The 13,399-nt window shown below is 42.8% G+C and overlaps 1 protein-coding gene across 1 annotated transcript in view; it reads left to right on the top strand.

Annotated features, from left to right (window-relative positions):
- Positions 1 to 13,399, top strand: part of ROBO2 (roundabout guidance receptor 2) — a gene marked incomplete at both ends in the record, with an annotated part of 410,756 nt that overhangs the window by 296,402 nt on the left and 100,955 nt on the right. The window contains one exon of the mRNA XM_081326352.1: positions 1,194 to 1,365. Coding sequence (XP_081182478.1) covers positions 1,194 to 1,365 — 172 coding nt within the window. The remainder of the gene's footprint in view (positions 1 to 1,193; positions 1,366 to 13,399) is intronic.

Below are 13,399 nucleotides of genomic sequence, written 5' to 3'. Positions count from 1 at the left end.
CACTCTTGATTCAACATAAGAAAGTTGAAAACTGTTATTTCATACTGAGGTCTAAATTGCCATGTGGTTTTTCAGCACCCTTTTTAACTGTGAAGCTATTCTTCATCTGTACAGATGCTTAAACCAGATATTTTTATTTCCTCTGAGAAAAGAATACACTGCTACAATATTATATTTGTCTATCATATTTGACAATATCACAGATCTGTTTGAGCTCAGGAAGTTCCTAATGCTGCTTTATGAACTTGATTATTTCCCAGTTACACACTTCAATATAACTTAGCAAAAATATTTTTTTTCTTTAGACTCCAACTGTCTTAGAAATCAAACTGACTGTGACTAGTTCATCAAAAAATCAAACAGAAATTAGATATTCCCCTTTAATTACCTAAATACATATAGGGTGTGCAATCAAAATTATTTTCAGTTTTCAAAACATGGTTTGTTAATTATGAACAACATTGACAGACTGTGAGTCTCCTTTGTTCAGAGTGTACATATTGAGGAATAGAAATCTTAGCCAACAAAATGAACTTTACAGGATTTTTTAAGGTACAAGGACTTAAATGGGTCATGGGCTAAATATTATATACTGAGAGTACCAAATAGTGCAACCAAAAACTGGGTGCCTTCAGCTCCAAACCAGAATTTGAATGACTTCCTTATAGTTCTTATGTTGTTATTATTATTGGTGGTGGATACTTAGATTTGAGAAGTAAATCCGAATTCTTCTCTGATGAATTATCTCCAATAGTTACTATTTCATAATTAAAAATAATTGAAGGTGGGTTATTTTGCGTTTTCAATGCAATATTAAATTAGGTTTTTTTAAAAGCACTGTATATAGGACACACATGCCCACACAAATATATATTAAAAGAAAAAAGCAACCTTTTAAACTAATAATCCATGTATTATAGAGGAAGAGTTAAAAACCTTAGTAATAAAATGTAAAAGTACATAGCATTTAATATTTCACTATCCTGTAAGTATTATTTTAGAATACTTTAGGTGAAGATAATGTATCCTTTTAAGGTGAGGCTAATTATTATTGCAAAGATACATCTTATAGGAATGGGTTTTATTTTGTTCTATTTTGATATCGAATCAGTAAATTTCCAAAACATTTTATTTTCTCAGGCAGAAGTTAAATGTTATTTTGTCATATTTTGACAAATACCTCTGTATTCCAGATATGGTGCTTGGGTAATGAAACAAAATTTCACATCAACAAGACTGTTGATGCAGCTATTCGGTCTGTAGTTATTGGAGGCCTATATCCAGGAATTCAGTACAGAGTAGAAGTTGCAGCAAGTACTGGTGCTGGCATTGGAGTTAAAAGTGAACCACAACCTATAATAATCGGTAAGTGAATACCTGTATGCTGCCACTCTGTTTAATGTAATTACATTTCCCTATGCCTTCCATGAATCCTGACTGAAAATATAAGATAGAGCTATGGTTGAATATTTTCTATGATAGAGCTATGGTTGAATATTTTCTATTTAGAATTTTTTATAAACTAAAACACAGAAATGTCTGTATTGCTAAAATAAATTATTAATATCAATTGCTGTGTGAAAGTAACATTACATTATGAATTTTTCACCTCATCAGTTTAATAGATTTATAGGATAGCTAACTAAACCTTTCTCTTCTGCCTGTTTTGATTACTACATTATTTCCTTATTTGTGCTACTGGTGCCCAAGGCCATGTTTAAAGTATGTTATCTGAGCATTTGAGGTTTACTGTTTATCAATTATTCTGAGCAGATGCTCTCTTTGGTTTTCTGCCAAAACACAAGGCACTTTGAATCCAGATAAAGGGAAAAACTGGTAAATACTATGTCTCTCTTTTAAAGTTTTGTTTTTGTTAATCAAACTAAATTAATTTCATGACTTGAGGCAAGCCTAAAAGCTTGCCTTAAAAACTTTTCAATGATATACAGTAGTACTTAAAAGTTTGTGAGCCTATTTGAATTTTCAGTATTTCTGCACAAATATGACCCAAAATGTGATCTCTTATCCGCACATATCCTAAAAGTAGATTTAAAAAAAACAGTTCAACCTATGAGTTGAAAAATTTATACCTGTTCATTTTTAATTGAGAAAAATGATCCAATGCAACATATTTTTGTGTGGCAAAATTATGTGAACCTTTGCTTTCAGTAACTGATCTGCTCCCTCCCATCAACTTAGGCAGCAGTATGTTCAAGTAATATTTTGATAACTGTTGATCAATCCTGCACATCAGTTTGGAGGCATTTTAAGAACAGCTTGAACTTAAGATGCTTCTGGGCTTCCTTGCATGAACTACCCACTTCAGTGCTTCCATAGCATTTCTTTAGAATCATGGTCAGCACTATGATGTGACCATTCCAAAACATTAAGTTTCGTATGCTTTAACCATTCTTTGTTCTTATGATTTGGATGGTTGGGATTGTCTTGCTACATGACCCACTTTCTCTTGAGTGTCACTTCACTAATATTTCCCTGTAGAATTTGCTGGTATAATTTAGAATTCATAGTTCCATCTATGATGGTAAGCCATTCCAGTCCAAAGGCCAAAAAGTATAGGCTCAAACCATGATGCTGCCACCACGTTTCAAAGATTGGATCTACGTCTTGTGCTGGAATGTAGTATTTACTGCTTTAATTCAAGTCACAAAGTTCTGTTTTGGTCTCATTCTCCTACAGAACTTTCTTCCGATAGTTTTCTGGCTTGCCCACCAGTCTTTTGCAAACTGGATGGCTAACAATATCCTTTTTCAGGAATAGTGGCTTTCTCTTGGAGCCCTGCCATTCTCCTAGTAGTAGTTTCATGAACTTGCATTCATCTATGCAAGAGAGGCCAGTTGTTTCTTAGATGTTACCCTGGGAATTTTTTAAAACAATTTGGCTGGTTGACCATACTAAGGAAGGTAAAAATGTTGTTGAATTATCTCCATTTGTACAATCTGCCCAGCAGTGAGTCAGTGGAGTTCAAACACTTTGGAATTAGTTTTTCTTTCCAACTTGATAAGCATCAATAATTGTTTTTTGTAGATCCCCAGAGATCTTTGTTCAAGCATAATATATTTCCACATACCTGGGTTGTGTGGATCAGACTTTGATAGGAATACCAGAATTCCGTTCTTTAAATAAGGCAGTTCACATTTTATTATCACCCCATTGATTGAAACCCTTTAATTTTCCCTTCAAATGAACTCATAATCCTAGAGGTTTGGTCACATGTTTTTGGCACACAGAAATATGCATCTTTACACAATTTTCCTCAATAAATAAAAGAACAGGTACAATGTTTTTGTTCATTTGTTTAATTGAGTTTTCTTTATCCAGTTTTAGGATTTGTGTGAAGAACAAATCACATTTCAGGTCAATCTTTATGCAGAAATATCAAAAATTCAAAAGAATTCCCAAACTTTTAAGCATCACTGTATCAAAAAAATGAAATAAAATAAAGAGCTTAACAGAAAATGCACAAAATAATTTCAGATGTATGCTAGATTATGTAGACCACAATCCATATGACCTGTATAAGAACCAATGTGAATATTAATATGAGTAGGAATGCTGAGTACTTGGACAGAAGCATTCTGAAGAACCAGTTTCCAAGCTGGTGAGAGGTTTGTGGCATTGCAGTAATAGTTGGTGTTGTTGTTTTGGAGGAAGCAGGATAGTGAATAGGAGCCTACTACATCTGAGGGGATAGGGACCAATAAGGAACAAGCCACTCTTAAGAGAAAGAAGTTTTAGTGTGTTATGTGAGTTCTATGTTCCAGTCCCTTGCTTGACCTCAGTGACTAATCATTTGGTCATGAGTGGATTTTGGCTATTGTCATTGGATGCCAGATTAGTCTATTTCAAGGCATTCCTCATCTGTGATCCAATATTGAATGAGACGGATAACCTGGCATACATTTCTAATATCTGTTTGGACATGTGACACAAGTCAAATCCCAAGGCAAAATGGCGGAGTAGCTGTAATCATACTAAAGATCTATTATTATTATTATTATTATTATTATTATTATTATTATTATTATTATTATTATTATTATTATTAATTATTATTATTATTATTATTATTATTATTATTATTATTATTATTATTATTATTTTATTAATTTTATTTGTATACCGCCCTTCTCCCGAAGGACTCAGGGCGGTGAACAGGGCAATACATGTTAAAAAACAAGAATACAAATATTAAAAGAAATTAAAACAAAATGCCCAGCAACAGCAATAAGTTAAAATACATTAAAAAACAGTAAAACCCATCACCCATCAGGCCAGGCCGGCTTGTTCAAACAGATAAGTCTTTAGATCGCGCCGGAAGGAGCAAAGGTCAGGCGCCATCTGGAGCTCAACCAGAAGACGGTTCCACAGCTCCGGCGCGCCCACAGAGAACACCCTCCCCCTGGGGGCCACCAGTCGACATTCTTTGACTGGTGGCACCCTGAGGAGGCCCTCTCTGTGGGAACGCACTGGGCGGAGGGAAGTTGATGCCGGCCACAGGTGCTCCCTAAGGTATTCCGGACCCTTGCCATGTAGGGCTTTGTAGGTCATTACCAGCAACTTGAATCTCACCTGGAAGACAACTGGGAGCCAATGCAGCTCACGGAGCAGAGGTGTAACATGGGAGTATCGGGAAACTCCCAACACAACTCTCGCGGCTGCATTCTGTACCAGTTGGAGCCTCCGAGTGGCTTTCAGAGGTACTGCTCCATTGATAACTGGTTGTGTGAATCTTCTGGAGAGCATGAGCTCTAGGGACTCTAATTATCTCTATATCCAATTATACTGGACTATTTTAATTGGATCTCCAATTCTCCCTTTTGCGGGAAGGTTGTAGAGAATATGGCTGATTGCAGAACCAAAAAGTACTGGACAAATCAGATTATCTGTACTCTTTTCAGGACTCAGACCGTAATATAATAATGAAGAAAGTATCAACTGCATTTCTTGATGGCCTGTGGAGAGACTGCAAGGGTGAGGATTCTTCAATCCTGGCCTTCCTTCATCTCTCAGTAGTCTTTGATATCATCCAATATAGTATCCTTCTGGGCTTGCTTTATGGGCTAGGGGTGGGAGACCCAGTCTTGTAGTAGTTCTCTTTCCTTTAGAGCTTATTAATTTATTTTTATTGAAAAAAGTTCTTGCTTTGGATCTGTAATATCTCTGGTCTTATTTAACATCCACCTGAAGCCACTTAGTGAAGTCATCCATCAGCATGGGTTCAGGTATCTGTAATATCCTAATAACATTTATACATCTCACTAGGGTTTCCAAGTAATGCCCAAGGTATTGCATTGCAAGTATTCAGTTGCCCATCTCACCTCATGCCTCTGGGAGGTGAACAAAAATTAAAAACAAACAATATCACCATAAAAAGAAATCTGCATCCAGTTAAAACATGTGGGTAAATAGTCATCATAAACATCACTACAACCCCTTCACAGACACTTTCATACCCAGATCTCCAAATTTGGTGATGCAACCATGTCTTTAAAGATTTTCAGAAGGCCAGCAAATACATGCTGATCTGGGGAGGGGCGGGGAAGGTGTTGCAAAAAAGTGTAGGCACTATCACAGAAATCCTACCCAGTGACATTCCAGATTAGATGGGCTCAGAAGGACGTCTCTCCTTCTGTGGGATGTTTAGATGCAGTAGGAGAGAAGTGATCCTTTCAATAATACTGACTGTACCTTGTGTTTATAAGGATGGATAATGTTCTTGATTTTGGCTTCTCCCAGAACTCCAAATTGTATGTTTAGGTTCCTAAGTTCTGGATTTGCATTCCTTCTGGCAGAATTGATGACAAATTGGATCTTTCTTTCTTTTTTTAATTCTTACCTATAAAGGCAAGTGGCAGCAAAAGCCAAGAGAGACTTTATTTTATTTATTTATTTATTTATTTATTTATTTATTTATTTATTTATTTATTTATTTATTAAATTTGTATACCGCCCTTCTCCCGAAGGACTCAGGGCGATGAACAGGGCAATACATATCAAAAACAAGATACAAAAATTAAAAACGATTAAACAAGATGCCCACGAATAAGTTAAAACACATTAAAAGTAGGTTAAAACACATTAATAAAACCCAACCCCATCCCATCAGGCCAGGCCAGCTTGTTCGAAAAGGTAGGTTTTGAGATCGTGCCGGAAGGAGCGGAGGTCAGGCGCCATCTGGAGCTCAACCGGAAGATGGTTCCATAAATCCGGTGCGCCCACAGAGAACGCCCTCCCCCTGGGGGCCACCAGTTGGCATTCTTTGACCGGTGGCACCCTGAGGGGGCCCTCTCTGTGGGAGCGTACTGGGCAGAGGGAAGTTGACGCCGGCCGCAGGTGCTCCCCAAGGTATTCAGGACCCATGCCATGTAGGGCTTTGTAGGTCATTACCAACACCTTTATTTATTTATTTATTTATTTATTTATTATTGGGACTTATATGCTGCCCTATCTCCCGAAGGACTCAGGGCGGCTAACAACAATAACATACAAATCCATCTAGATAAATGGATTTGATTTTTAACTCCCTGAAAACCGCCCTGAGTCCTCAGGGAAAGGGCGGTATATAAATGCAATAAAATAAATAAATAAATAAATAAAATGTAGTTGTACCATATAATTCTTGAAACAATTATGTATTACTAGTAACTAATATAAAACCAGAACCCAATAGATGCCTACATTTGGAGCTAAAACTATACTGTGGGCCAGAGATTCATTCAAATAACATAGTGCTCAGTTCCTTTCTAAACATGAGAGTCAGGCCCAACTCTTTCTGCACACAACATATTCCATTTTTTTGGGGGGGACTATTAATGAGAAGGCTTGATTCATCCACATCCTATGCATTAGTCTTGAAAGATGAATCTCATCAGGCCACTAAATGACAGGATAACGTTAGAAATATAGTGGCAGCCATTGCAGTAATCTTAAGTGTAACTTACTGTAGCAACATTTGCCATTATTAGTCTGGCTAAGGAGCATAGTGGCTCATGTGGCTAGGACACTGAGTTGGAAGTTGGCAAGTTCGTGTTCAAGATCCAAATATTGGTGTGTGGCGGGGTGAGCGCCCATCATTCACTCCGGCCCCTTGACAGGGACATGAAAGGAGACCCCACGGGCATGGCCCAAACAACATTGATGTTAACGGCTAATCCTTTCAGTCTGGAAGCGCCTTGAACGGTGCCTGTGATACAAACAGGACAGGACAGAGATTAGTCTGGCTGCCATATTCTCTAGCAGTTTTGTGGCTTCTGAGGCATCTTCAAAGACAACTTCTTATATAATATGTTGCAGTAATCCAACTACAAGGTGATAAAGGCATGAGTTACTGTTGAAAGAGCTATCTACAGTATACCAAGTACAGCCATAAAGTACAGAGTGGGACAAAAGCCTCTATCAACAAACTCTACCTTCTGTTTATCTGGCAGGATCTTCAGATAACACAGCACAATCCCACCAAGAACAATAACCAGTATATATATTCCTCTATCTTATTATCAAACAACTATTCCTCTATCTTATTATCAAACAACTATTTCTTCTTGGTAGGATTCAATCTAAATTTAGTTGTCCCCTTTCAGTTCCTTATTGTCCTCAGACACCATTCAACTCTTTAGCATGTAAAGCTCAGCCTGAACTCATGATATATGGTACTGTTCTGCTGAATATGAAAAAAAGAAAGCTACATAAAAGTATGCTTTAAAAATGAATACATCAAAGAGAAACAGAAAAGTCATGTACAGTTCTGATTCTTCCATATCTCTTTGAATCCTCACCATATCACTGGCTGGTTTGAAGGAAGAGGAATGAAAGTTTGGCAAATATTGCAAACATTTTAGCATTTCTCACTGTACTGGATTTAGCAGGGGAATTTACAAGCTATTTTAGATCTTTCAACCCAAAATTTACATAGCTTAAGAAACAGAAAGACTGGTAAATGTGGAAATCTTTTTTCTAGAAGAAATATGACAGGAAATATGGAGGGTTATGAATAGATAACAATTGAATTCCATGAATAAAATATTAACAGTAGGACCTTAATCTGTAAGCATTTAGAAGCATTAGACTATTAAAGTAGATGTCAAACATGACAAACAGTTACATTTATTCTTAATAGAACAGAATGGACCTATTCAAAGTAGCAATCAAGGTGGAAAAAAGTGAGAATATATTTTCTTTAAATAAGATGAGAATACTGCCTATGTCTTTCTTATAAGGGTGTTTCTCTCCCCATAACAATTGTGCAGATTCCTACTGTTGGTGTAATAATTTGAGAAACAGCTGTAAATTTTCACAATTATAAGTACAATAAAACTTGATGTGTCTAATTAATTTTTGGTCCAGCAAATTAGTTTTATTCTTCATTACTGTCCAATGGGAGGAAAACATATTTCATTATATTGTTTCTGCAGAAACAATGAAGCATTACAGGTCAGATACATCCCTCATCTGTATTCTAATTAGCTAACCTGACAGTACTGATTCAAAAACACCTGGAGTATATGAAGTAATTTAGTGATACTTGATTTCACTTTTTTCTCATTTTTTCACGTACATAGATCTATATTTTATGTTTGTGATTAAATCTAACAAAAAGTAATTCTAAATTCATTATTATGTTTTTTCTCTAAAACCAAACACATTAATAATGTTGAACTTAATTGGAAATATGCATCCATGTTCACTTATTTTCATCCTCTAAAATCACAGAGCAATGTTACTCTGTCATTTAAATAAATAACTACTTTTTGTGCATGTAATTGCAAGGCCCCAAAGGATAGAGTAGTCTTACAGACTACTAAATTAAAAGTACATTGATATACAGGTGAAAAAAAAAATTAGAATATCATGCAAAAGTTCATTTATTTCAGTAATGCAACCTAAAAGGGGAAACTAATATATGAGATAGGCTCATTACATGCAAAGCAAGATAGTTCAAGCCATGATTTGTCATAATTGTGATGATTATGGCATACAGCTCATGAAAACCCCAAATCCACAATCTCAGTAAATTAGAATATTGTGAAAAAGTGCAATATTCTAGGCTCAGAGTGTCCCACTCTAATCAGCTAATTAAGCCATAACACCTGCAAAGGCTTCCTGAGCCTTTAAATGGTCTCTCAGTCTGGTTCAGTAGGAATCACAATCATGGGGAAGACTGCTGACCTGACAGTTGTGCAGAAAACCATCATTGACACTCTCCATAAGGAGGGAAAGCCTCAAAAGGTAATTGCAAAAGAAGTTGGATGTTCCCCAAGTGCTGTATCAAAGCGCATTAATAGAAAGTTATGTGGAAGGGAAAAGTGTGGAAGAAAAAGGTGCACAAGCAGCAGGGATGACCGCAGCCTGGAGAGGATTGTCAGGAAAAGGCTATTCAAGTGTTGGGGACTTTCACAAGGAGTGGACTGAGGCTGGAGTCAGTGCATCAAGAGCCACCACATATAGACAGATCCTGGACATGGGCTTCAAATGTCATATTCCTCTTGTCAAGCCGCTCCTGAACAAACAACGTCAGAAGCGTCTTACCTGGGCCAAAGAAAAACAGACCTGGTCTGTTGCTCAGTGGTCCAAAGTCCTCTTTTCTGATGAGAGCAACTTTTGCATCTCATTTGGAAACCAAGGACCCAGAGTCTGGAGGAAGAATGGAGAGACACACACTACAAGATGCTTGAAGTCTAGTGTAAAGTTTCCACAGTCTGTGTTCTGAACCAGCCCCTTCTGGCCTTGTAATAAGGCAAACCCCTATTCAGAAAGAAGAGACTGGAGAGCGTCCAAGGCTGAAAAGCGTTTGCCAAGATTTAATAGTCAATTAACAAAACAAGAAACCAAAACTCCGGAACTTGAATCCTCAAGCAGAAGGGTTGCTTTCAGCAACCAGCCCCTCCCCAAACACTCCTTTTATTGAGAGCTCAGGGCGTGGTCTCCCTGTGCCTCCTCCCGAGGAGACCCGCAGCCTTTTTCTGCTTAGTCCTGCTCGACTGCCTCCTGCGTCGGGCGTCCTTGAACAGGGCCAGCTGTGGGTCATCATCCTCCGCACTATCGGGCTCACGCAGCTGAGAGGAGGTCCCCGGCTGGGAGCTCTGCCAAGCCTGCAAGCCATCATCAGCCGGTTCGTCACCCACACACACCTCCTCCCCCTCATCTGAGTCATCCGATACCTCTGAGCCGGGTGCCGAACCCACAGGCTGACCCTGAGTCACAACACTATCCCGCACCGCAGGGCCCTTCCCCCGGGGCTGCCGATCCGGATGCGGTCGGGATGGGAACTGTTCGTGAAAAGCAGTCACCAACGCAGGGGCATGAACGGCGGTCGCGTCTTCCCATGTGAAGTCCTCCGGCCTGTACCCTTTCCACTCGATCAGGTACTGGAAGCGACCTTTCAGCCAACGGGAATCCCGGATGCTGGCGACCTCGTACTCGGGGGTGCTGCCGCCATCGCGAGGTCCTGATGGGGGAGGTTCCGCTTGGCGAAGTGGACAAGCCGGTTGTTCGGGGACCAACAAGGACCGATGGAAGACGGGGTGCACGCGCAGGGAACGTGGCAGAGTTAAACGATAGGCGACCGGGTTAATGACGGCCTCGACTGGGAACGGTCCAAGGTAACGGTGGTCCAGCTTCCTCGCCGGCCGAGTGGATGGTAGGTTCCTGGTAGACAGCCAGACCCGATCCCCCACCGACAGTGGAGGCGTATCCCTTCTCGACCGATCGGCGAACCTCTTATAGTCGGCCTTGGCCTTCTCCAGCTGCCGTCGCACCAACCGATGGATCGCCTGTAACTCCGCCATGAATTCGTTCGCTGCCGGCTCCGGTGAGTCCACGGGGGAAAGGGGGAAAAACCGGGGGTGATAACCCACGTTGGCCAAGAACGGTGTCATCTGCGTGGAGGTGTGCTGCGAGTTGTTAAAGGCAAACTCGGCTATGGCCAAATAGTCCACCCAATTGTCCTGCTGCAGGTTAACGTAGCAGCGCAGATACTGCTCTAAGATGCCGATGACCTTCTCGGTACCCCCGTCGGTCTGAGGATGATGCGCGGACGAGAGGCAAACCTTAATGTCCAACGCCCGCATCAACTCCTGCCAGAAGCGGGCTGTAAACTGGGCCCCCCTATCGGAGACGACTCTATCGGGGAGGCCGTGCAGCCGGAACACCTGTTGGATGAACATGCGACTAGTGGCGCGAGCTGACGGTAAGCCGCGACAGGGGATGAAGTGCGCCATCTTGGTCAGCATGTCCACCACCACAAACACTGTCGTGAAGCCGGAGGATGGGGGTAGATCCGTCAGAAAGTCCATGGACACAGCCCCCCAGGGTCTCTTGGGTGTTGGCAAAGGCTGCAGTAAACCAGGCGGGGCCCCTGTCGCTGACTTGGCCTGCCTGCATGGGACGCAGGAGGTGACATAAGACTGGACGTCGTGTCGGACTCGGGGCCACCAGAAGGTACGGGAGACCAGGTTCAGAGTCTTGAACAGGCCAAAATGCCCCGCAGCCGGGTTATCATGACACTGGCTGAGGACGAGTCCCCTGAGTGGCCCTCCCGGAACATAGAGCCGGTCACGATAATACAGGAGTCCATCCGTGACCGACCAAGGCGAATCTGGCCCCACCTCTTCCTTCCGCTGAGCCACCCACGCCTCCTGCTGCTGCGCCTCCCTGATCTGAGCCCGTATATCCACCGGCTCCCGCACCGCAGCAAAAGACTCGACGGGGATCACTGTCCTGGGCGGAAGCTTGTCCTCCACTCGGGTGTACTCGGGCTTCCTGGACAGAGCATCCGCTCTCTGGTTGTGCCCGCTGGGTATGTACCGCACCCGGAAGTCAAACCTCGTAAAGAAGAGGGACCACCGGATCTGGCGTTGGTTCAGATTCCGAGCGGTCTGCAGGCTTTCCAGATTCTTGTGGTCCGTCCGGACCTCGATTTGATGCCGCGCCCCCTCCAGATGATGCCTCCAAGCCTCGAACGCCGCCTTGATGGCCAGCAGCTCCTTCTCCCAGATGGTATAGTTGCGCTCCGAGGGATTCAATTTCCGGGAGTGATACGCGCAAGGGAAAAGGGTACCGCTGGGCGTCGCTGCCTGGAGTAACACGGCCCCAATGGCAATGTCGGAGGCGTCCGCCTCCACGACAAACGGCCGTTGCGGGTCAGGATGCTTCAAGATGGGCTCCTTCATGAAGGCGTCCTTCAAAGCTTGGAACGCCTGTTGTTCGGGGGCGTTCCACTGGAACCGAGTCTTCTTCTGCAGGAGCCGGGTGAGGGGGGCTGTCAAGGCAGCAAAGCCAGGGATGAATGTCCGATAGTAGTTGGCAAATCCAAGAAGTCGCTGAACATCCTTCACGCGACGCGGGGGTTGCCAACTCTGCAACGACTCAACTTTACTCGGTTCCATGGCGATGCCCTCAGGAGAAATGCGGTGACCCAGGAAATCGATGGTCACCTGGTAGAACTGGCACTTCTCCAACTTGGCAAACAGCCGATGTTTCCGGAGGCGCTGCAGGACCTGACGGAGATGCTGATGATGCGCTTCACGCGACGGGGAGTAAATCAGGATGTCGTCCAGGTAAATCACGACAAACTGGTCCAACAGATCTCGAAAGATGTCGTTCATAAAATGCTGAAACACAGCGGGGGCGTTGGTCAGGCCAAACGGCATCACCGTGTACTCGAAATGTCCATAGCGAGTACCAAACGCCGTCTTCCACTCATCACCCGGCCGAACCCTGACGAGGTTGTAAGCTCCACGCAGGTCCAGTTTCGTGAAGATCTTAGCCTCCCGGAGTCGGTCCAAGAGCTCGGGGATGAGGGGCAGCGGGTAGCGGTTACGCACCGTGATGGTATTGAGTTTCCGGTAGTCACAGCAAAGCCGTAACTCGCCCGACTTCTTTTTGACGAAGAGCACGGGCGCAGACACAGGCGAGGACGAGGGCCGGATGAAACCACGAGCCAAATTTTTTGTCAGGAAGTCCCGCAATGCAGCCAACTCGGGCTCCGACATGGAGTACAAACGCCCCACTGGGAGAGGCGCATCAGGGACTAGATCAATGGAGCAGTCGTAGGGCCTGTGCGGGGGCAATTGGTCCGCCTCTGACTCGCTGAACACATCAGCAAAGTCGGACAGTTCGGGAGGCAAGGAAACCCCCGAGGAACCCTCCACCTGGCCGGCACAGATATGGCGGGTGTGGTCCACGCACTGCAAACTTGGGAAGGTGACCAAGTTCTGAGACCAATAGATCTGTGGATCATGCGCCCAGAGCCACGCCAGTCCCAAGACCACGGGGAAGTGCAGATCCGAAGTGATGTAGAACTGGATGGCCTCCACATGGGAACTGATGGCCATACACACGGGTTGCGTGGCGGCCGTAATAGGCCCGGACAGGAGCACTC

The sequence above is a fragment of the Vipera berus genome (assembly GCF_964194415.1).
Source record: "Vipera berus genome assembly, chromosome: 4".
NCBI lineage: Eukaryota > Metazoa > Chordata > Lepidosauria > Squamata > Viperidae > Vipera > Vipera berus.
The sequence above is the reverse complement of the archived record's forward strand: the minus strand, read 5'-3'. Positions and strand labels throughout refer to the sequence as shown.